The sequence below is a fragment of the Anabrus simplex genome, chromosome 1 (assembly GCF_040414725.1).
Source record: "Anabrus simplex isolate iqAnaSimp1 chromosome 1, ASM4041472v1, whole genome shotgun sequence".
NCBI lineage: Eukaryota > Metazoa > Arthropoda > Insecta > Orthoptera > Tettigoniidae > Anabrus > Anabrus simplex.
The window spans coordinates 892,416,585-892,442,421 of record NC_090265.1 but is presented as its reverse complement, the minus strand read 5'-3'; the positions used below and the strand labels follow the sequence as shown (position 1 = coordinate 892,442,421).

The 25,837-nt window shown below is 37.6% G+C and overlaps 1 protein-coding gene across 1 annotated transcript in view; it reads right to left on the bottom strand.

Moving 5' to 3' along the window:
• Positions 1 to 25,837, bottom strand: part of LOC136857709 (glycogen debranching enzyme) — a 272,096-nt gene that overhangs the window by 185,999 nt on the left and 60,260 nt on the right. The window contains exon 3 of the mRNA XM_067136580.2: positions 7,396 to 7,555. Coding sequence (XP_066992681.2) covers positions 7,396 to 7,555 — 160 coding nt within the window. The remainder of the gene's footprint in view (positions 1 to 7,395; positions 7,556 to 25,837) is intronic.

The window sequence follows — 25,837 nt, the reverse complement described above, 5'->3', positions numbered from 1 at the left end:
AGAAAAACAAACTAGTTGTTTTGTATCATCTTTTAGGCCAAGGAATAATATCAGTGCGGTTGATTCCATCTGTCTCACTGTATATTAGAGCATGAGGAATCGATTTTTCTGACGGTGAGTTCTTGAAAGAGACTTTCTTATTGACGTCCAATACATTAATATGAAGACTTTCCTAACAAACAACAAATAATTAACAGAATTAAAGAAATGCTAGCCAGGCGAAATCCTGTCAAGGGTAGAATAATAAGAATGAGTGAAGATGTTTCGGAACAATTATTGAAAGCTGATTCGGATAACTCCCAGATATATTCAGTATATCTTGTTGAAAGCACGTATGTGACTTTACAAGAAAGGATCGCTGTTTTTTTCTGATTTCCTTGTGGAAATGTAATGAGGGAGGAATTTGTTAAATTGTTGAGTTTACGAAATACGACAATAGGTAAAGATGTAATGAAGGATGTGAAACAAGAACTTGTATTAAAAATGGGGTTTGAACAGAATATTGCCTGAAGTATGGTGGGTATGGTGGGTATTCATAATGGGTTTGTGCAATTTCTTAAAGAAAAAGTTAAACATCGTATTTTATAGTTCCATTGCATCTTACACCAGGAATCCCTATGTGCGAAAAAAAGTATGCAGTTATTTGAAAGAGTACACTCGGTGATAACTACAATAATTGTGAACTTCATACCTGCACGTGGTCTAAATAATCGCCAGTTCTTGAAAATGTTATAAGAAGTGGAATCTAACTGTGGCGTACTTGTAATGTACAATAATGTTCGCTGGCCGAGTCGTGGGCAAGTACTCCAGAGGCTTGTGGAGCTCTTGGACGAAATTTGCTTCTTCATGAAAGAAAAGCACAAAGAAGTCCCAGAACTCACGGACCCTATCTGGCTGTGCGAATGTATGTTTCTCCATGATTTTACAGCATTATACAGTGATATGAATCAGGAACTACAAGGAAAGGAACATACTGCAGAAGATTGTTTGAGATCATAAAATCATTCTAGAGAAAACGTGTGTTCGTCAGGGATGTTGATACAAAGAATTTTAAGTACTTTCCTTCACTTAAAGTACAACTTGAATTAATGTCAAAGTTTGCAAATCAATTAACTTTTGAAGGCACAAGAATTATTTGTAAGAAGTATGTGGACGTTTCACAAAATTCAAAACAAATAATTTCCAAGAGATTTTCCCAATTTCGAGATTTGGAGGAAACATTTTATTGCAAAACCTCATATTACACAAATGAGTGACATCAAGGTCAATTTTTACTGACCATTTAGAAGTGGAGTTGATTGAATGTGAAGAGAGCAGTACATGGATGAACAAATTTGTACAACTTGGTAAAGCATTGGTGAAAATAAATTGTGCTGTTGATGGTGAATACTCTCTCCAGAAGCCAGACAACTTAATACGTGAACAATGGGACAGCCTCCCATAAAAGTTTTCGGTGATGAAGAAACTTGCTACAGCATTACTTACTTTGTTTGGGTCATCATATACGGATAGCTATTTTCTACAATGAACGTAGAAACCGTCTTGGTTCAGACCTAAGTGCTTCTTGTGTGTTAATGAAGACAAAAAGTTATGAACCTAATATAAATGACATGGGTACTAAATGTGAGAACGAGATTTCACTTTAAAGTCCATTAGCAATATTAGTGTTTTCAATTCTTATATCTTATAATACTGTATTTAATGACGAAGTGTGTTGCAATGAGAGCTTATTATATATATTTTTTTACAGGTAATGTTAAGTATTCTCCAAACTTACATACTGGTACTTAAAAATGTATTTTTGATGTATTTGTGAAATACAACCACGAAATATGCAATCAAATGTATTTACAAGATATATATACTGAATAAATAAATAAATCAATCACTAAATGAATAAATAAAATATTATGAAACATAATTGGGAATTAAGAAAGGAAGTTTTGTGTGTGTTGGGGGGGGGGGGGGGGTGTAGCCATTCCTTAAAAGAAAATAACAAGTGGCACAGTAAATAGTTGAGAATAGTAAACCAGACATAAAATGGCACACTAGCCGGAAAAGATTCGCCATCCCTGGTCTAGGAGGTTTGCATAGTATTGCCTCATAATTGTTTGGCCAGTAGGAAGATAATCTATCAGCAGAATGCCTTTTGCATCCCAGAAAACTGAGGCCATGACCTTTCCGGCCGAACACACTGCCTTTGCTTTCTTTGGTGGTGGTGAATCAGCATGTTTCCACTGCTTTGACTGCTGTTTTGTCTCTGGGGTATAGTACTGGACCCCAGTTTCATCTGTAGTCACAAACCGACACAAAAAATCTTGTTGGTTGCACTAAAAACGGGCCAGACTTTGTTCGGACATTTCCAATCTGGTGCGTTTATTGTCCAATGTCAAGAGCCGTGGCACCCATCTTGCGGATAATTTTTTCATACCCAATTCTTTGGTTAAAATATAATATACCCATTCAGAAGACATCCCTACAGCTTCAGCAATCTCCCGCACTTTCAGCCGACGATCCTCCATGACCATTTTATGAACTTTTGCGATAAATTCTGGGGTCGTAACACTTTTTGGCCGTTCATCATCCAAGCTCCCCCGACCAAATTTAAACTCGCTGGTCCACTTGGCAACAGTTGAAAATGAAGAAGCAGAGTCCCCCAGTGTGTTCTGAAAGTCGGCATAAATTTCCTTTGCTTTCATACCTTTCTTTACAAAGTATTTAATCACTGCTCGAATCTCAGTTTTTTACACTGTCACAAATCACTACGCGGGAACAACAACAAAGAGTCGTCACTGTATTTGCTACCACACTCCTGCAGCTAGAGCACTGACGCGCCACGTGTTCACCGTTGCCTACGTTATAATACAAGGCCTGGAAATAGAGCCCGTAAAACGCTATCAAAGTGGTCACACTGAAGTTCAATGCCGGGCCGCCAGGATCGCTTTCTTGCCCCCTGTCTACCAAGTTTGCGCCTTTGAACGTGCTTATTAACTGAGTTGGTTTTGAATGTATTATGTATTCGTCTGATGTTAAGCATTCACAGTTCCAGTCATGGTTTATTCACAAGAAATTAAAAGTGGTGGAATTTCGTTTCACAAGTTTCCAGTGAATGTTCAATGTTCGAAACATTATACAGAGGAAGTAATACGAATGAGATACGACTTCAAGTTGATGAAATTAGGTCCGAGTTACGTCATAAAAATCAGGCGATCCCAAAATTTGTCACTGGACTTTTTTGTAAACAATGCCTACCATGACTGGCGATCATTTGAGAGGCCTCTTCAAACTCAGAAATTTTAAATTAGGACACCAATCAGAAAAATAATTTGCCCAACAAATTTTGAGGAAATGAATGTAGCAAGAGCGAAAAATATTGTATTTTCCCCTGAAACAATCTCTGGTTTGAAAAGTATGGAGGTGGTTTGTCCCGAGATCATTAAATACAGTTTAAAATAAACCATTTGTTTTATGGAGTATTTTATGAAATTGTTTGATGTCCATGACATCTGCAACACCTCACATGGGACATATTCCAGCAATTAAAACAAACGAGCATCTTTTGGTGTTGAAGATGAACGCCTTGGTTGGTTAATTAATGATTTCCTGTCATATATTAAGAAAATGAAAATGCATTCAGAGAAAGTAAAAAAAGATTCACGAGGGAAATGTATCAGGCATAGATCTTGACTACCCAATCAACTGTGGCCTGTGTAAAATACAGTACCTCATAAGTATACATTTGCATTATGCATTGACGAGAAACCTAACAAGCGATGACATCGAGCTCTTCTTCAGCTATCTAAGACTCCAAGTGGAATACAATGATATTATGATTCATGTGGCAAAAGAACAACAGACTGTAAAGGCTATCTAGAACATATCTCTTCTCCAACTACTCAAAGTCCAACATTGTGTCTTACTCATTTTCAAGATAGAGGAGCCGTCAGATACCAAAAATCATCATCTGTGGCACTTCTGCAGTGAACGACGGAATTTGTCACCTCCGCTACGCAGTACTTGCCCCAAAGAGAGTTTCTAAAAGGCACACGTTTTTTTTCTGAAAGACATGTTCAACAGTGAAATTAAGTGTGGAAAGTGTAAAGGCGACAAACCACCTCTTTTTCTACTATAAAAATTTCTGAGACCCCTATTAGACAACATTGCTTCGAGCCACTCAAGTAGAAGAGAGAAAGTTTTGAAACTTCATAAGAAGCCCCTCAAAAGGAAAGGTTTGAAACTTCAATGACATATCCAAGCCAATGCAGCACCGCTTTATAAATAAAGTACTGTCAGTACTCGCAAAAACATTCAGGTCTTTTTATTTAGGATATAATTTACCTATTGACATATTTGGCCATGCGAATACAAGGGGGCAAGAACGCGATCCTAGCGGCTCAATGGTGAACTAGAATGCCACCCGTTTCCATGAGTGCATTTCAAGGCCTTGTATTATAGCGTAGGCAACAGTGTTCACTCACAAAGGATGTGTGATTATTGCGCGGGAACCTTGTTGCTCTAGCACTGACATCTAGCGGTGATTCCGAGAACTTTTCAAACCATCCTCGTAAGGGTACAGAAAACTGGAAGTCAAGTAGGGATGACATAAAAATATTAGTGCTCAACTGTAAAAGTATTGTAAAAAAAAAGGAATAGAATTAAGTAATGTAATAGATATATACTTAACCAGATATTGCAAAAGGAGTTGAATCATGGCTGAGAAATGATATAATGGATGCAGAAATATTCTCACAGAACTGGAGTGTGTACCAAAGAGATAGGATAGGAATGGTAAGAGGGGAATTATTCATTCTGGTGAAAGAAGAATTTGTAAACTACATAAAATTTCAGATGAGAAACATGAAATTCTAGGTGTAAGGCTAACTTCTAAAGATAACAGGCAACTTGATCTTTGGAGTGTACAGACTGGGAAAAGGTAGTACTGATGCTGATTCAGAATTATTTGATAAAATAATCAGCTATGTGGGAAACGATATGGAAAGGAACGTGATAGTAGCAGGTGATCTCAATTTACCAAATGTCAATTGGCAAGGTAATTCAGATGAGAAACATGAAATTCTAGGTGTAAGGCTAACTTCTAAAGATAACAGGCAACTTGATCTTTGGAGTGTACAGACTGGGAAAGGGTAGCACTGATACATGACCAACAAATGGCAAATAAGTTAATATGGGAAGGGCAGCTGATTCAGAAAGCGATGGAACCAACTATAGGGAAGAATATTCCGGATGTGGTGCTGATAAAACCAGATGAGCTCTATAGAGAAACGAAGTAAATGGTATTAGTGATCACAAAGCTGTTTTTGTCGTAGTTAAAAATAAATGTCCCGGTCTAAAAAGCCAAGAATAACGGCCGAGAGGATTTGTCGTGCTGACCACACGACACCTCGTAATCTGCAGGCCTTCAGGCTGAGCAGCGGTTGCTTAGTAGGCCAAGGCCCTTCACGGGCTGTAGTGCCATGGGGTTTAAAAATAAATGTGAAAGAAAGGAAGGTATTAAAATTAGGACTATTAGGCATGACCATATGGCTGATAAAACAGGCATGAGGGAGTTTTTAAGAACTATGATCGGTGGAACAGACTCTGGAATGGGTTTAAAGCAATTGTTGAGGAATGTGAAAATAGGTTTGTACCTTTAAAGGTGGTAAGGAATGGTAAAGATCTACTATATTATAACAGAGAAGTAAAGAGACTAAGGAGGAGGTGCAGGTTGGAAAGAAATAGAATTAGAAATGCCTGTAGAAGTAAGGAGAAGTCAGGTAATGTTAACATGATGGCAAGCATAATCAACATCTTTATCATTTGATGGCCAGGTAGGCATCAGTTTTTGAAAATGAGACAAGGTCTCTCATAGTGCATTGGCACTCCTGGTGGCTCCAAGTAGCCTACGCAGTGGCCTCCACGGTATGCAATAGCCATGTGCCATGAGAAGCATACTACAATCTTGGAAGGAGTACAACTGGAGAGCAAGCAGCTATGAAAAATAATGACATATGTAGCAGTGTAGGTCTGCCTTTATTCAATAAGATAGAGTCTAATTTTAAGGCCTATTTTGAAGACAAAAAAATGCATCTAACACGCTGAAACTGCTGCTAAGTAGTGATGATAAAATTATAAAGAAAGGCAACAATTTCACGAATGGTTCCCCTTTTTAATGGTAAATTCTTCTTCTTCTTCTTCTTCTTCTTCTTCTTCTTCTTCTTCTTCTTCTTCTTCTTCTTCTTCTTCTTCTTCTTCTTCTTCTTCTTCTTCGGGTCAACATGTTGTGTGGATTTGGTGCAATTTTTATGGCCGGATGCCCTTCCTCACACCAACTCTATGTGGAGGGATGTATTCATCATTGCAAGTTTTTGTGGTGGTTGATAGTGTGATGTGTTATGTGTAGATGAAGATGCATGTATTAAGGTGAACACAAACACCCAGTCCCAGAGCCAGAGGAATTGACCATACAGAGTTAAAATCCCCTGGTCCAACTGGGAAACAAACCCTGGGCCCTCTGAACTGAAGGCCATGATGCAGACAATTCAGCCAAGGAGTAGGACTTCTTCAGTAAACTGATTATCAGAATATGAAGGGTTTTATGTTCACTAAAGTATAGTGATGAAATCAGTATCACTCTCCATAAGTAAATTACCTTTCAAGATAGGAGAATTAAAAGTATTCACATTTGAGAAAATTGTGCTCCACATACTCATTTTTAGCCATCAGTTCTGAAATAAGGGAAACTTTCTTGGTGGAAACATCACATTTCGGTGGAAATATAGCAAACTATAAAACAATGACTAGTAAGCCATCTGGTGATAAAAAATATGATACTACTTCATCAATAGTAACCGTAAAATTTAACTGAAACCTTATTAGAATTACTGAAGCATTTTTTAGAACAGCTGCAGTTTACTTCTAAGGAAGTGAAGCAACGTCTATGTGAAATGCTACATTTTCATGCAGTTTGTCTCATTTAATACGGCATAAATCCAAAAGACCAACACACCTATTATTCTGAGCCATGTACGCACCAATCATAACTTTTTTGGTTACTTGTTAATGTTGCACTAACACATCGAAGGTTTTCGGCGATAGAAGGATTAGAAGATAGCAGCCGTGGCCTTAATTAAAGTACAGCCCCAGAATTTACCTGGAGTGAAAATGGGAAACCATGGCTTATTATTATTGTTGTTGTTCTTGTTGTTATTATTATCATCTCCTTGATTTGGAAAGAAATCCAGGTAACATAAGAAACATTTTTTTTTTACAACTAAGTTATAACAAACTGTTTACTCTCAAATTTTCAACTAGCACTTCAGAAGATACAATTAAATGCATTAGTGAGATGCAAGAGCAATTTCAACTTTCACATATTGCTTAATCCAACCGACTTACCTTTCTGCAGACGATATAGAGTTGAGTCCTGATGCTCTCCACTGTTCAGAGTCAGTACTCGTACCTGGCTTGTGAAATCACCAGGAGAATTCCCCACAAACCCCAGAACTGGGCCAATAGCGGTGAGACTTTGCTTCCGAGGTGCCATAATTGAGAAAATCTGTTAAAAACAAGAAAGAAGATAGAGTACTAATTTAATTAGGAATCAAGACAACTGGTTACTAAGTAAACTAACAAGTTTAAACATTCTTAGCAAAGATTTAACTTCAAAACACACACGCCTACTCTGACTGGGTTTTAACGAAGCGAGAAGCAATTTTGTTTAGAGGCTATATTTCATTTTCTTATAATACTGAAATGTATATGAAGTATGCATACTTTGATGCATTTATATTAGAATAACTCAAAGTGTACTAGTAGACAGAAAATCAGTTCATGGATATTTGCACATCCATGGTAACATTACGTTATCTGTAGACTTGTTAGTTTTTTCAGGACCTTTTACTATACAAGAATGTCATATCCATCAATGATGGGTTAGTTTTTAGACAATGGCAACATTAATGCCATCCAGCAGAGACGACTGGCAGTAGAAGAAACAGAGCACACCTCAGTAACCTCATTGTTGGTAAATTTTAGGGATTAAGGACATTGTAGGCCATCACATATAAAAACCATATGAGCTCTAGTCTTCCAACCTCCTCTTTTATGATTCTGTTTATCCTCATTCTTTGAGTGATCATTCCTTCATGTTCTTCTACTGATTTTGATAATCTTAATTATGTTAGTGGGGCCGATGACCTTAGATGCTAGTCCCCTTTAAACAACAAGCATCATCATCATCATCATCATCATCATCAATTATGTTAGTGATCAATAAGGGCTAACGACCACACTGATTTTCTGCTTATAATAATCCACCACCACCACCAGCAGATTCTTTCCCATGAAGAAATGAATATTCATACCGGGGATAAAAAAACTTCCTTCAGCTTATCCCAGTTATTTCTGGGGTCGCTGGTGCCACCTAGACTCATTTTGGTTTAGACCGGTGGTTTAAGACCAGATGCCCTTCCTTGCGTCATGTGATTCTTGAGATGAAAATCTCGACTTAGAATTGACCGGGATTCAAGTCTCAGCCTTCCGGGTGGGAAGCTAGCAGCTAAGCCACTGAGCTAATCAGCCCCCCCTCCCTATTCATACTGGGGATATACATTGAAAAGTGTTCCCTGAAAATTTGTAACACTTTTTTTTTTCTGTATGACTCAAACTTCTAACTATTCAGTGCCTTTACGCTATCCTGAAATGTATAAAATTCTCCATAAAGAAGGACATAATTATATTCTGGATATATTTCAACAATTAATGTTATTTGTTTTACATCCCACTAACTACATTTTTATGGTTTATGGAGATGCTGAGGTGCCACGATTTTGTACCACAGGAGTTATTTTATGTGCCAGTAAATCTACTGACACAAGGCTGTCATATTTGAGCACCTTCAAATACCACCGGACTGAGCCAGGATCGAATCTGCCAAGTTCGGGTTAGAAGGCCAGCGCCTCAACCGTCTGAGCCACTCAGCCCAGCTAGAGGTGATTAGCGTAATATCCTTTTTTTCCTTTCACAGTAAATTAGGCTACACAAAAGGAAAGGGATTTATGTAGAAGTATTATTATAGACACAATTTTGAACTCCAAATAGAGATTACCTCACAATGTACCTTCAGTTTTTTCTCTCACTGTCAATATATGTAATCGCAATACAAAATAATTTAACCCATTTTCAGCCAATGTCCCATTTATGGGACGCAAGTATTTTATTATTTTTTAAACACTGCTTACAAAGTTAGGGGTATTTTTTTCTGTCATAACGGTCAAACTGTTTGCTGTTGCACTAGAAAACAAAAGAGCATTATGTTTAGTTCCATACTCTTCCACCATGAGTGGTCTATCTACATGTGTTCTTGTTAGGTTCTGCAACTGATCTTTGAAGCTGAGCATATTTCCTTAGACTGAATTTCTGAAGCTCATTCCAGTATCAACGCTATATTTCTAAGTTTCCAGAGTGCAAATGGTGCATCAGTTGCACGTTATTATTATATAGGTACGAATCACATGTGTTTCTTCTCACCGTCCCATTTTTGGGACATTGGTATAAAGCAGTAGCACTTACATTGGTTCATTGTTGAATGCTTCATCACCTACAATGCTGCATTTCTCTATTTTAGTACATTATATTAGCATAGTTAGAGAATATTTATTCAATAATGTATTCTTGCTTTTATAGTACAACACTTCGCGTTACTTCTAGTGTTCTAGGCAAATACAATGTCATATACTACGCGCCTGACAGTTCCAGAGATAAGAAGCTCTCTCGAAGAGCTGGAAAATGATTCTCAAGACATGGATGATATCGGAGTAATAATTTTACTGTCTGATCCTGACGAGGAAACCAATGAGGAGGATGTGCTAGAGAATGAACTTTTGGACACTGAAATACGTGATATAGCAGGGACATTAGAAGTATTTCGTACTGATGTGAATACAAAGGAAGCAGAAATATAGTTAGATTATCTACCATCGCCTTATGCAGCAAGAAAGAAGCCTAAAAGGTAGAAAACATGCCCTTCAGCAGAGATAACAGCTAACTGTAAGCTCACAGATCAAACAGAACATACTCAAAGTGTAGCTACACCCAGGTGGGAAATATATAGAACTATAGAAAGCTGCTCACCAAGAGAAATTGGTCATATCATTGACAATTTACATGGAAAGTCTGTTGCTGATGTATTTGAAAAATTTTTCTTTGATGCGTTTGGGTCTTTACAAACAAGAATTCGCTCCAAAAAGTTGTAGTGGCCACGTTTTATTCAGATGTTGGATGTTACAGTAGTAAATACTTGGAGAGCATACCAAACTACCAATGAAGAAGATAATGAATCTCTGCTAGATGTACGAAGGAAGATAGCGCTAGCGTATCTTTCTAAAACATCAGGTTCAACACCCAAATGCAGAGGCCCTCAAAGCAGCAAACTCCTAGGAGGCAGGGTAAGCACTGAAGTCAGGTTCCATTCAGGAAACCATTTCATTACACCGATTGCAACTCAGAGAAAATGCGGACATTGCAAGAAGGAGACAACAAGGATTTGTGTACGCTGCGATGTGCCACTGCATGATAAATGCTTTGTTCCATTCCACACCCGATGAACGTTATCTGCCATAATTTTGAGTGCCTAACTCCTGTTGCACATTTCATTGGAGCCATAGGTTTATTTCTTGTGGCAGAATTCCGCTTTGTGACCAATTTTCTGCGATGCTGTGAAAATCCTATCTCAAATTTTTGTACATCCTATGGTTATAAAATTCGTCAGTGAATAGATGTAGAGTCATAAAATTTGTAAATATGTTGTGAAGCAATAAATTATTGCATATTGAACAGTAACTGTTATTTTGCATAACTAAAATAGTGTAACCTTCTGCTATCATAATTTACCAATGTCCCAAAATTGGGATGCCCCTTAATTTTAGGATCTTGCATTGAAATTTAATAAAATCCCATTTTCTCACTTATTCTTGCCCCAAAATTTAAATAAAGTCAATTATAGGGTAAAATTCAGTTTGAATTAATTTTGGTAGGTATTGGGTTAACTGCCAGTTTGCCTGCCTCCCAGTAGGTACAGGTTCAAATCACACACTAACCATTCTAAAAAAGAATATGTTAAACAGCTGGTAGAGTAAAATAAAATCATTGACTGTACAGGACAAGGTAAAAAACTACTTTTATACAGTACACTATGACATAGAAGTCAGAATATAACCTTGTATGATGAAGTACTGGGAGAAAAATTAGCTACGGATATTTGTGCAATTTAGATTCAGAAAAAAGCTGACCCCAACTTGGCAGGTTCAATCCTGGCTCAGTCCGGTGGTATCTGAAGGTGCTTAAATACGTCAGCCTTGTGTCTGTAGATTTACTGGCATGTAAAGGAACTCCTGCAGGACTAAATTTTGGTACCTTGGCATCTCCAAAAACCATAAAAGTAGTTATTGGGATGTAAAGATGATGATGATGATGATGATGATTATTATTATTATTATTATTATTATTATTATTATTATTATTATTATTATTATTATTATTATTATTATTATTATTCAGAAAAAATCTGAAATTGTAAATGTCTTGATCCAAAAATGTCAAAAATTGACATATAGTATGAGATTTGCATTCTGCACCATCAATATATATATGAAAAGATGGTCTTTTCTCAGATATTTCTTGATCAGTTTGAACCTTAAGGACATTATGAACCTAATATTGTGTAACTTTTGACAGTTCTATCTTCCTTCACTTCAAACTTATATTCAATATATCATTAGTAATTTCAATCTCAAACAAACAAGGTACACCTGATAAATTAATGCATTCTAGATACTACTGTAATTAGATGGAAAACAAATTAAAACTGAATCATTAGGAGTAACATAGCCTTTCTTGAATTTGGGAGCAAAGCTTAGTACCCTTACACATGCAAAGAGGAAGAAAAGAACAAGTTAGTTACTTACTTGTTCTCACACGACAACACAAGTGAAGCTATGTTCATGCAGGGGAGCACTTCAAAAGTACAGACACAGTTGAGCAGCCAAGTACATACTTACACACCTTCTTGGCTTTCCAGTAACCCAGCACCTCTAGAAACCAGTTAGCTAGACAAAAAGCATTATCTTGCAGTCGGTTAAAGAAACCAGCCACCAGCAAAAAAGCCTTGGAGAAAGAATCTCTTGCATCAAGTATCATTTTATATCAGGTTTCTACACTAGTCCCAAAGTCTTGCAGCCAGTTCTGGAGTCTACCAGATGAACATGAGGACATGAGGAACAAGCATGATCCTACTGTGATTAGACTCACAGTGATAACACAAACAGTCAAGTCTGTCAATGGAAACTAATGACTTCATAGTACTGATAACCTAGGGTCATTTCCAGTTTATACTGAAATTACTTTCATTATTTAAATTAGGTGACATGTTTATCTTGCAGACTAAGCAGATATAGAACATAATACTTATTACAGAATACACAAACAGCAACATGCAGTATCATTTGGCCAAAACTATTGAATGAAAACCTACAACCTGTTTTCCAGTCAGTGACCGCGTCAGGGATGGAATGAATGAAGCCCTCATCTTGCAGCGAGGATAGGAGTTGTGCCGGCTGCCGAGGCCTGTCACACGCCTCTGGGGCAATGATTAATGACTGACAGATGAAATGAAATGATAGTGGAGTGTGTTTCTGAAATGTAAGTTGACAGGGAAAACCGGAGTACCCAGAAAAAAAACCTGTCCCGCCTACGCTTTGTCCAGCACAAATCTCACATGGAGTGACCAGGATTTGAACCACGGAACCCAGTGGTGAGAGGCTGATGCACTGCCGGCTGAGCAACGGAGGAGGTGCTGCCAAAACTATTAGTTAGCGATATTGAATTTGGCATAGTATGGACAGCTTTCAATTGTTAACAACAATGTTCAGTAATAGGAAATTTATACTTCTGGAATTTAGGTCAACCATCCAAATGTGAATTTACTTTCAGCATTCTAGTTCAAACATCGAAATAAAGCAGTATCTTACAAACAGATTGACTAAAACTGAATTTGTATATTTATACGGTGAAACCAGCTTAAACAGCCACATTCACTTAGCAGTCAACTCAAACAATAACCATTTTTCTCTGGAACCAATTAATTTTCCCGTATAGAATGTGTTAATATACCCTCCTTTAAGTGGTCATCTGAAACTGCGGTCAGTATCCGGACTCATTTCACAATATGAACAGTTGTAACTGCTCCAAATACTTTGTTCATCCCCGAGACAGTCAGAAAGCACACAGTAATAAAGTCAACCTTTTTCACATCTGACCATCCAAATAGTACTGTAGTTTCTCTTTTCTGAGGTGCAATAAATACAATCTGTCTTCCTTATTCTCTCTTCTCTGCAGCCTACCAGTAAACAAAGTTGTAAACTACCCATGGGGCAACGCGAATGAACAAGGTGACAGTATGCAAACTCATTTCAACAGTTCAGTTGGAATAATGTTTGAATAAGATGCACTACTGTTACACTTATCAGCAGTTTGCCGACTGAGTTCAGAGTAGCACTGTATTCAGTCAGTAAATTTGTGATAAGGCTAAGGTGGTTTCAGTTTTGGAGGAGATGAGAAATGTGATACTCCTCTCTTCTTTTTTTTTTTTTCCTTTTTCTTTAATCTCTGAAGCCATCTCTTTTCAGTTTCGACTCAGTTAATTTATAACTTTAGGGTTCTTCAATCTGACAAAAGTAATTTTGAATAAATAGATTCATAAAATTCCTGAAAAGGAAAACATGGTAACCGAATTATACCTATTTTAATTAAGTTGTTTCTTTTTCAGGTATAATTCTGTTGTTATATGTCTTCTTTTTTCAGGTAGTTTATTAATTTATTTATTCAAAATTATTTTTGTCAGACTGAAGACCTAACAGTCATAAATATATACAAGGTGTATCTGTGATGATGTTACAAACTTTCAGGGATGATGGAGGATGGCAAATGGATCAATTTGAGATGAGGAACTCTAGTCCGAAAATGTTTGACTCAAAAGTTATTAATAATCTAAGTTGTTTTATGTCCATCCATTCTTAACAGACACCGGGGTGTCGGAATTTCATTCTGCAGTAGTTCTTTAACGTGCCGGAAGACAATGACATGGGGTTGTCACCTATAAACACCCTTAAAAGCTACCGACCTCAGTCAGGTTTGAACACGTTAACTTGGGATTAGTAGACGAATGCCGTATCCACTACACATCTGCGGCTGGAAGTCAAAAGTTGAAGCAAAAATTGGTCTGATACCTCCAACTGTACTGTACACCACATGTGCTAAGAGCATAATAGGGGAGACAATCCCGACGACACGGGGGATATTCCAACGGGTAGGACAGAACTGTGTGTGACAATGCCATGCCTGCATTGACGCAGGGGGACACCATTTTGAACATTTGTTGTAAATGGAGCAGCTTGTGAAACTTGTGCAGGTAAATGGGCTTAAACGAGTAGAATTTTGTGTAACTTTTGACTCGATCGTTTCTGGAATATGGTTCCTTATCTCAAATTGATCCATTTACTATCATCCCTGAAAGTCTGTATCATAATCACGGATGGACTCTGTATATATGTATGTGTATTCGCACATGAAAGTGATTCTTGAAAGTGAAAAAGGAATTTCTGTACAGAAAATTGCTGAAATTTTCAAATGCAACAGGACACAAATGAATAACATTCTAAAGAGTAAAGAAAGCGTTTTAAAAGAGTAGAAAGAAAAAAACACCACAGAATGAAATGAAAGAGGGAGTTTAAGTATGGAGACATGAGTGATTTTGTTTAAAAATGGTTTAAGTGCGCCCATGTGAAGAAGGTCCCGGTGAGTGGACCAATGATACACAAAACAGCATGACATAAAGCAAAAGAATTAAAAGCAAAAAAAAATTATATTGTTAGCAATGGGTGGCTTGAATGTTATTTTTACATCCAACTAACTACTTTTGACGGTTTTCGGAGACACTGGAAATTTGTCATCCAGGTATTCTTTTATGTGTCAGTAAATCTACAGACATGAGGCTGACATGTTTGAGCACCTTCAAATACCACTGGAATGAGCCAGGGTCAAACCTGTCAAGTTGGCTTGAATGTTTCAGGAAATGACACAACAACATTCTAAACAGTTTATGGTGAAGGAGATGATGCTTCAATGAAAGGGTAAATTGCCCTCAATCTTGGCAGGGTATGAACTTACGGACATTTACAATGTTGATAAGACTCATCTCTTTTATAGGACCATTTCCAGCAAGTTATTTAGGGTTTTAAAAAAATGAGACGTGGTAAGTCGACAGGGGGGAAAGCTGGCAAAGTACAGAGACTGCTTCAAAAATGTTGATACAAACTTACTGGGTGTAAAATGGTGTGCTAATTAGAAGGTGTGGATGACATCCCCCACATTTCAACAGTGGCGAAAAGAATTTTACAATAAAATGACCAAAATAAAACTGAAACATCATTCTTATTCTCAACAGTGTATCTTGTCACCTTGAAATTCTACTCTCTAATGTGATATTGTTGTTTTTATCTCCTAACACAATGTCAAACACATACAGTCTGGATCAGCGAATAATTGAGGCATACAAATTGCAGAATAGGAAAAAGAGTTCTCCAGTTGGAGGTAGCACAAATGGATGATGCTGAATATGAGACAGATTTAACGAAAATGCTAGCTGTCGGTGATACAACATCTTCCTGGAATGCAGTGAAGGAAGAAACCATTCAGAAATGTTTCAAGAGATGCAGTGTTCATAACACAACCTGTGTCCACCCAATGCCATAGATGCATATAGAGGAACAACTAGAGAAACTTCAGACACTGGCAAAGATGGCAGGAGCAGTATACAGCGCCAATGCTGAGATGGAAGATGTTCCATGCTTTGACAAATTAGAGGGTGACCTGGAGGCTTGATTTCAGAACATGGTTAAGGCCAGTTAATTTAAATTTTTATTAAGTACTTTTTCTTTTGTATTTTAGTTCACATCCTTTTAATGGACACCATTCATCTTTTGCAAGGAGCTCTGTATCCATGGAAGTTGCGAGTGGCCAAGTGTGCGACACTGTCGACGTCTGTAAACAACTGTTGTCTATAAAGAGGAATGGATTGTAACTCTCTGCAATGTACAGCCATTGTATCATATTTAAGATAAACAGTATGGTGAGAATACAGTTTCACATCTGAATAAACATCTAGAATCTTCTGAAACGTGCTGGTAAAAACGAGATGAGGAAATACTACAAAACAAATCACAGTGAACTATTTTATTGTAAATCATGGGAATGAACTCCTCATTGTTCATTATAGACATACTCCATTGTTTTCTGGCAATTTACATAATTAAATAACCAGTCAATCGATATGTATGTTACTCTGAATATATTGTAGGCCCAGTTTTATTGTAGCTAATCATGTGATGAAACAGACCTCTTCCCCAATTCCAAATTTCATAACCAACCTTAATTTAGCAGCCACCTGTACTAACAGCCACTTCTTCAGAAGAATGACTGGTAGCTGCTTTCGCAAGGTTTCAGCATTCATACAAAATTACACAATGTTTCCCTACAACACAGGAAAATGGTTTTTCGTGGGTTTTATAATGCAGTACTGCATACCACTAGTAGTCTAACATATCTGGGTGGCTAACATGACCAGCTATATAATGTAACTCTAGGAATTCTACGAAGAAAGTTAAATACCAATAAACTGTTACAATTAAATTAAATGAAAATCTATAAAATATACTTCTTAAAAGCTCCTGCCAAGTGAAAGAACACATGTTTTTATTTGGAATGTTGTAACTTGGTACAGGACTCATACAACATAAAAGAAAATACAATTTACTGTGTCAATATATATGAGGGCGAGTCAAATGAAAAACTTTTTTTCAATATATTTTACTGAGTACAAGTGGTACACAACTGTATCATTAGTCTATGTAGTCGCCATTATGTTCAATACAAGTCCTTCAGCACTTACAAAGTGAACGGATTCCACAAGAAAAAGATCCTTTGGCTGTCTGTGCAGCCACTCGTGCATTGAACTTCATCTGAATAGATTATCTTTTCCTCCCAGTGTCTTCCTGGGTAGGCCAAATATATGGTCAACACTAAGGGTGAGGTCTGGTTGGATGCGGAAGACACTCAAAATGCAGATTTTGGATGGTTGCAACTGTTGGATGGGCAGTATGGGGCTGAGAATTGTCATGTTGTTGTTGTGACAAATGCACTACCACACAGAATCATCATTCATCAACGGATTTCAAAAGGTTACACACCTTCACTACTCAAAATTCAAATAACAGACCACTATTCTCCTTTCATGCATAACTGAAATGGGGCAGCCGTTATTACTCTAGTACTTTGATGGCAACTACTTTTCTGCATGGTGCTGTTGCCTATAGGATATTCATTAAAGCCTTTGTGGCAGTACTGCCAATGGACATTTCAAATTATTATTATACTTTTAAAGCTTTCAGTTGACTCATCATTGTACATCAAACATAAGAAACACACATAAAGGACAGATCAATCTGCTCAGAAGCAGCAATAAAAAGAAGACACATGGACAAATTTAAAACACAAAAAGACAAAGACAATCACCACTTCTTCACACTCATTATCATCATAGATACGCTCTGTCAACATGAACCCCAGTAATTATATAAGTCTTTCTTCTTAGCAGTGGCTACATCTAATTTGGAAATTTCTTATGACAAAACGTCACCTAGCTACGCTAAAAATATCATAAAGAAGCACGTAATCAATCAATGGAACAACATTTGGACTTCTTCCACTAGAGGCCAAGTCACCAGAGAAATATTCTTCCCTGAAGATTTCAACCGCCTGCAAAGTAATGTATTGGTGCCAAGCATTGAAATTACTCAATTTTTGACTCGTCATGGCAAATTGGTTATTATTTTCATCGATTTGGAATCAATCGTCCTGATGGCTATGTGTGTGTTTGCGGATCCTCAAAAACAGTGGACCACCTACTGTTTCAATGTGCTGCATTTGAAAGAAGAAGGCACGACTTGAACTCTCATTTGAATTATTGCAACACTGCATTATCAAAACCCCTGTATCATTTGTTTAGGAAGCCATGCTGTTACAAATATTTTATTAACTTCGTCCACTTCATTTTCCGTCGATTAGATACATGAATTCATTTTCAATGTAAAAGTTAATGTGTATTTTAACTATAACCCTAGTATACTACGTAAAATAGGGTTTTAAACTGCTTTGGATATTCAATAGTAATAATAATAATAATAATAATAATAATAATAATAATAATAATAATAATAATAATAATAATAATAATAATAATAATAATAATAAATTTTGTGTGGCTATTTCTAGCCAAGTGCAGCCCTTGTAAGGCAGACCCTCCGATGAGGGTGAGCGGCATCTGCCATATGTAGGTAACTGCATGTTATTATGGTGGAGGATAGTGTTAAGTGTGGTGTGTGAGTTGCAGGGATGTTGGGGACAGCACAAACACCCAGCCCCCAGGCCACTGGAATTAACCAATGAAGGTTAAAATCTCCGACCTAGCCGGGAATCGAACCCGGGACCCTCTGAACCGAAGGCCAGTACGCTGACCATTCAGCCAATGAGTCGGACATAATAATAATAATAATAATTGTACCGGGCGGTACACCTCCACTCCGCTAATTTAAAATGTGCGCCAGTTGAAACTCCTCTGCTGGAGGAAGTCTGAACTTTATCTACGCTATTAATTCTCTACTTTCTCAGAAGATGTCACCACGTGGAAAATTTTGAGTTTTTGAACTGTGTCATTTTTGATGTGGTTTTGTTTCGCTTGAAGTAAGAAGTGTGAACTTTCTCTTCTAGAGGACACTACTGAAGATCAACAATAGTGCAACCTAGTGCGGAGTCAAAGAACTATTTTGTTGGAGAAATTTTTATTTCAAATGTTTGTTCTTTGCTAAAATTTTTTTCAGTCTTTGGTTAAGTTGGCAATATTAACCCCTTCTTGCCCCTTGTTTTAAATCTAGCCTATCCCGAATTTCTTGAATTAATTCTCCACCAATTATGTGTTTCTTCTTAGTATTGTGTAGGGGGTTTATTGATCTACCAATAAAATCATCGCGGGAGGGTGTTTTCATTCCCCTAACGCCTAGAACCTTCTGCGAGAGTATTTAAACTGCTGATTTTAGGGTCTCCGGGCCACTTCTGTTCCATCTTTCAGTGTATAAAGTACATAGCAGGAGGCGGGAAGTGCCTCTTTCCTCGGCAGCGGTCACCAATAAGGTAATGGCCGATTAATAAATTCTTTCTTTGCTAGCTCAGCAGTTTAACTCTCGGGGCGGGTGCGAAGCGTTCCTCCATGTAACCTTTTCCTAAAATGTAACGATCTTTTCTTCTATTCTCTTTTAAGCTGCATATTGGGATAGAGAGTGCTAACCCTCTCGAGCTCCCACTCACATTGTCTTGAGGTGAACTTATTTTCTCAACCTATTCTTCGTTAATGTAAAACAAATTGCTCTTTTCTAAAGTCACCTCGGTAGTATGGGATTAGCCCTTGCATTAGTGGCCTAGAGCCAGATTAGGTTTTTAAAAACAAGTGTATTAGGAGTGCAAGATCGCCTCCTCTCAAATTGTTATTTTAGAGGTCATGTAATTGCCCATTTTTATTTAATAGACCTCAGTAGGTTGGGTATTTTACCCCTGTGTCTATGTCCAGTGAGGACAACTTGAAGGTGGAGTTTGGTGTGGCCTGGGAGAGGCTTAAATTTTGAGAGCGACTGGCTCTTTTGAAAATTGAGTGTTGTATGCCTCGTGGAGGCTTTTCTGTGTAATTTGGAGCAAGGGCTCCTAGGTATGAATGGGGTTTTCTGCCCCTCTGTTAAAACTCGTGTTTGGGGTAAAACTGAGCTGATTGCCCAAGCAGTGTAAAATCAGGGCGCGAAGCCCAATTCCTGTAAATATTGTAACTACCCTTTTTGATTTGCTACTTTGTACCTGCCATGCTTGTTATTTCTTTGTTTTTGAAAAGAAAATATAACCTTGTTAAATTTTAAATTAATTTTGCTTTCGTAGCTGGAGACCTATTCACACCCGCACCTTCTTTCACCTCTACCTACCACGGAAAACTCCGTAACAATAATAATAATAATAATAATAATAATAATAATAATAATAATAATAATAATAATAATAATAATAATCCCCGATAAGTTTATTTCTACCTAACAATTTCATCCGGGGGATATGTATCTACAATCATTAAGGATGTATATTCTTAAGAGTTACTGAACCTTGTTGTAGGGAACTGAGGGATAAGGTGAAAACAAATAAACACAGGAAAAATGAGAGAGAAAAATATGTAGGCGGTGGAAGACAGGGACAAACACATAAAGACAATGAATCCAAATACATATACTGTGTCCTCCACCCTTTACGCAGCTTCCAAGCAGAAAAAAGTTTGTCAGGGACTGAGAAGAGAGAGGTGTTGAAGAAATGGGATTAATGAAAAAGTCAATTAATGAAGATGACAGCAGGTGAAGAATCAGTCCTTATCTCTTCTTTCTATTGCTCCTTCTGTCCACATTAGACTGCTGCTGCGTTTAAATCTTGTGTTTGTTTCTATCCAATTCCTAGTTTTCTGACTGTGATGTAAAATCATACAGTTTCTTCCATGGCAGCAATAAAAATCATATCAACGGTCCCAAGCAGTAACAATGTATCCCAAAACTCAATGTTTGGAGATATGGCACTTTTAATGTTTGTGCATTTCCCACAAATCAGGGAAACTACTTAGTGTTGTTTTCACAATTTAGTGTTAATGTTGAACAGGAAGACAACAATATATAAAATTTTTGATTTAAGTATTGATTATAGAATTACATGGGATACAATAATCAGATTCTAAATAAATTAAAATATGAACATTGTATGTTGAGTTACAATGTTAATACTTGTAAAATATACAAGAATTTGATGATTATGTTCATTGTGTTTGAACACAGGTAACATTAACTCGTTATTCATCTCTAACATACATTTTAAGTGATTTAATATTCAATTCTTAATTATTTGGCATTCAATTTTTGTAAGCCTAATATATAAGAGATAAATAGATTTAAACTGAAAACGCTATGAAATTACTCATAATAATAATAATAATAATTATTATTATTTATTATTATTATGTCCGCCTCTGTTGTGTAGTAGTTAATATGATTAGCAGCCACCCCCGGAGGTCTCGGTTCAATTTTTGGCTTCGCCATGAAATTTGAAAAGTGGTACAAGGGCTAGAATGGAGTCTTATCAGCCTCGGGAGGTCATCTGAGTAGAGGGTGGTTCGATTCCCAACCCAGCCATCCTCGAAGTGGTTTTCCGTGGTTTCCCATACCTCTTCCAGGTAAATACCGGGATGGTACCTAACTTAAGGCCATGGCTGCTTCCTTTCCTCTTCCTTGTCTCCTCCTTCTGATCTTCCCATCCCCCTACAAGGCTCCGGTTCAGCATAGCACGTGAAGCCGCATGGGTAAAGTACTGGTCCTCCTCCCCCGTTGTACCTCTCAGACCCAGAGTCTCACGCTCCAGGACACTGCCCTTGAGGCGGTAGAGGTGGGATTCCTCACTAATTCCAAGGGAAAAGCCAACCCTGGAGGGTAAACCGATTAAGAAAGAAAGAAAGAATGAATGAATGAATGATAATTACAATTGAATACAAATAGTTCATATTATACAAATAATATGCCGTGGAGTTTTAGGTTGGATCACTACCACTTGTAAATGTGGCTTCAACAAGTCAACACGGGTCGAATGGTTCGCAATGTATAGCGAGTATTAGTGGCATGGAAATTATGACGTATTTTGGTGAAGACGCACTAGACAATGACAATGATATTGATTTCAGCTTTGGTTATAAGCTAAAAGAGAGACATTTCATCTCCATTATTCCATCCACAGACAAGAAAAAATATCCTAGCGAGCAATTTGTGTTGTGTCAGAAAAATGTAAGAACAATGTGCTCTGTCTGTGGAAATGTGCCCTTGTGCTTCAACTCTTGTTTCGAGGCCTCATGCTAAACTAAACATGTAAAGGTAAGATAAAAACATATTTTATTAGTATTTCAAGAAAATTATTTTTCCAAAACATTCAGTGGAATAGAGTGCTTGTTTGATCAAAATAATTTGTGATGACAATTTATCGTCCATAACGGAGAACGGGTTAATAATATACAGTAATGACTGCAAAAAAAACGTACACAACCAATGACTCTGTAAGTATGGTAATTCAGTCAAATAGTATTTCCTATAGGCTACATACATACATACATACATACATTATCATTATAGACTGTTATGCCTTTCAGCGTTCAGTCTGCAAGCCACTGAGAATTTACTAAACGTCGCCACAATCCTCGATTTGCAACTAGTATTGTGGCCTCATTTAGTTCTATACCTCTTATCTTTAAATCGTTAGAAACCGAGTCTAACCATCGTCGTCTTGGTCTCCCTCTACTTCTCTTACCCTCCATAACAGAGTCCATTATTCTCCTAGGTAACCTATCCTCCTCCATTCGCCTCACATGACCCCACCACCGAAGCCGGTTTATGCGTACAGCTTCATCCATCGAGTTCATTCCTAAATTAGCCTTTATCTCCTCATTCCGAGTACCCTCCTGCCATTGTTCCCACCTGTTGGTACCAACAATCATTCTTGCTACTTTCATGTCGCTTACTTCTAACTTATGAATAAGATATCCTGAGTCCACCCAGCTTTCGCTCCCGTAAAGCAAAGTTGGTCTGAAAACAGACCGATGTAACAATAGTTTCGTCTGGGAGCTGACTTCCTTCTTACAGAATACTGCTGATCACAACTGCGAGCTCACTGCATTAGCTTCACTACACCTTGATTCAATCTCACTTACTATATTACCATCCTGGGAGAACACACACCTAAATACTTGAAATTATCAACCTGTTGTAGCTTTGTATCACCAATCTGACATTCAATTCTGTTGAATTTCTTACCTACTGACATCAATTTAGTCTTAGAGAGGCTAATTTTCATACCATACTCATTGCACCTATTTTCAAGTTCCAAGATATTAGACTGCAGGCTTTCGGCACTGTCTGCCATTAAGACCAAGTCGTCAGCATAGGCCAAACTGCTTACTACATTTCCACCTAACTGAATCCCTCCCTGCCATTTTATACCTTTCAGCAGATGAACCATGTAAACTATGAACAGCAAAGGTGAAAGATTACAGCCTTGTCTAACTCCTGTAAGTACCCTGAACCAAGAACTCATTCTACCATCAATTCTCACTGAAGCCCAATTGTCAACATAAATGCCTTTGATTGATTTTAATAATCTACCTTTAATTCCATAGTCCCCCAGTATGGCGAACATCTTTTCCCTTGGTACCCTGTCATATGCTTTCTCTAGATCTACGAAACATAAACACAACTGCCTATTCCTCTCGTAGCATTTTTCAATTACCTGGCGCATACTGAAAATCTGATCCTGACAGCCTCTCTGTGATCTGAAACCACACTGGTTTTAATCCAACTTCCTCTCAACGAATGATCGCACCCTCCCTTCCAAGATGCCAGTGAATACTTTGCCTGGTATACTAATCAATGAGATACCTCGATAGTTGTTGCAATCCTTCCTGTTCCCTTGCTTATAGATAGGTGCAATTACTGCTTTTGTCCAATCTGAAGGTACCTTACCAACACTCCACGCTAATTTTACTACTCTATGAAGCCATTTCATCCCTGCCTTCCCACTATACTTCACCATTTCAGGTCTAATTTCATCTATTCCTGCTGCCTTATGACAATGGAGTTTATTTACTATCCTTTCCACTTCCTCAAGCATAATTTCACCAACATCATTTTCATCCTCCCCATGAGCTTGGCTGTTTGCAACACCACGAGGAAGATTTCCTTTTACATTGAGAAGATGTTCAAAATATTCCCTCCACCTCTCCAGTGATTCCCTGGGGTCTATTATGAGTTCACCTGAATTACTCAAAACAGTGTTCATTTCCTTTTTCCCTCCTTTCCTTAGATTTTTTATTACTGTCCAGAAAGGTTTCCCTGCTGCTTGACCTAGCCTTTCCAGGTTATTACCAAAATTTTCCCACGACTTCTTTTTGGATTCAACAACTAATTGTTTCGCTCTGTTTCTTTCATCTACGTACCAATCCCTGTCTGCCTCGGCCCTTGTTTGGAGCCATTTCTGATAAGCCTTCTTTTTACGTTTACAGGCTGCTCTCACTTCATTCCACCAAGATGTTCGCCTTTTCCCATCTTTACACACAGTTGTTACTAGGCATTCCCTTGCTGTTTCTACTACAGCATCCCTGTATGCCACCCATTCACTTTCTATATCCTGAACCTGCTTACTATCTACTGTTCGAAACTTCTCACTAATCATATCCATGTACTTCCGTCTAATTTCCTCGTCCTGGAGATTTTCTACCCTTACTCGCTTGCAGACAGATTTCACTTTCTCTACCCTAGGCCTACAGATACTTAGTTCACTACAGATCAGATAGTGGTCTGTATTATCAAAAAATCCGCGAAAAACTCGTACATTCCTAACAGATTTCCTGAATTCAAAGTCTGTTAAGATATAGTCTATTATGGATCTGGTACTCCTAGTCTCCCATGTGTAGCGGTGAATAGCCTTATGCTTGAAGAATGTATTTGTAACAGCTAAACCCATACTAGCACAGAAGTCCAGCAAACGCTTCCCATTCCCATTAGCTTCCATATCTTCCCCACATTTACCAATCACCCTTTCGTATCCTTCAGTTCTATTACCAACTCTCGCATTGAAATCGCCCATTAGCACTATTCTATCCTTGCTGTTGACCCTGACCACGATGTCACTCAATGCTTCATAAAACTTGTCAACTTCATCCTTATCTGCACCCTCGCATGGTGAATACACGGACACAATTCTTGTCCTAATTCCTCCCACTGACAAATCTACCCACATCATTCGCTCATTTACGTGCCTAACAGAAACTATGTTGCGTGCAATGGTATTCCTGATAAAGAGCCCTACCCCAGACTCTGCCCTTCCCTTTCCAACACCCGTCAAGTACACTTTATAATCTCCCACCTCTTCCTCATTATCTCCCCTTACCCGAATATCACTTACTCCTAGCACATCCAGATGCATCCTCTTTGCTGACTCAGCCAGTTCTACCTTATTTCTTCCATAAGCCCCATTAATATTGATAGCTCCCCATCGAATTCCATTTCGTTCGCCAAGGCTATATAAAAGTTAAAGAATGAAAATGTTAATAATAATAATAATAATAATAATAATAATAATAATAATATATGATAATACCAAAACACATACTTAGACTAATTATTTCTTTGTTTTTGACGATACTGAGTGCCCTTTGCACCATTTTCCTTGTGCAGAAACTAGAAAAGCTTTATTCTTATGTTTTAGCAATGTAGGAAACACGATAAAACAAACTTAACAATAGTATTTGAAAATTCGACTATGTTACACAACAATGAAACGCTTCGAGTAGTTAATGGTAACTGAAGATACAATGTTAATACCTGTAACAGGGGATCTAGGTACTGTTACAATATTAATATTTTTTTTAATAACTTCTTTTTTTTTTTTTTCAACAGCAAACATACAATTTTTTTTCGGTTCAAAAGATAGACAGTTTCAATATTAGTTCAGGGGTTGACTTAACTCAAAACCAAAAGAAAAAGTTAGTTGCAATGTTACTACTTGCGACCGTCTCGGTTACCATGTGCAAGGATTCTGATCTGACACCTTTCAGGCTGCA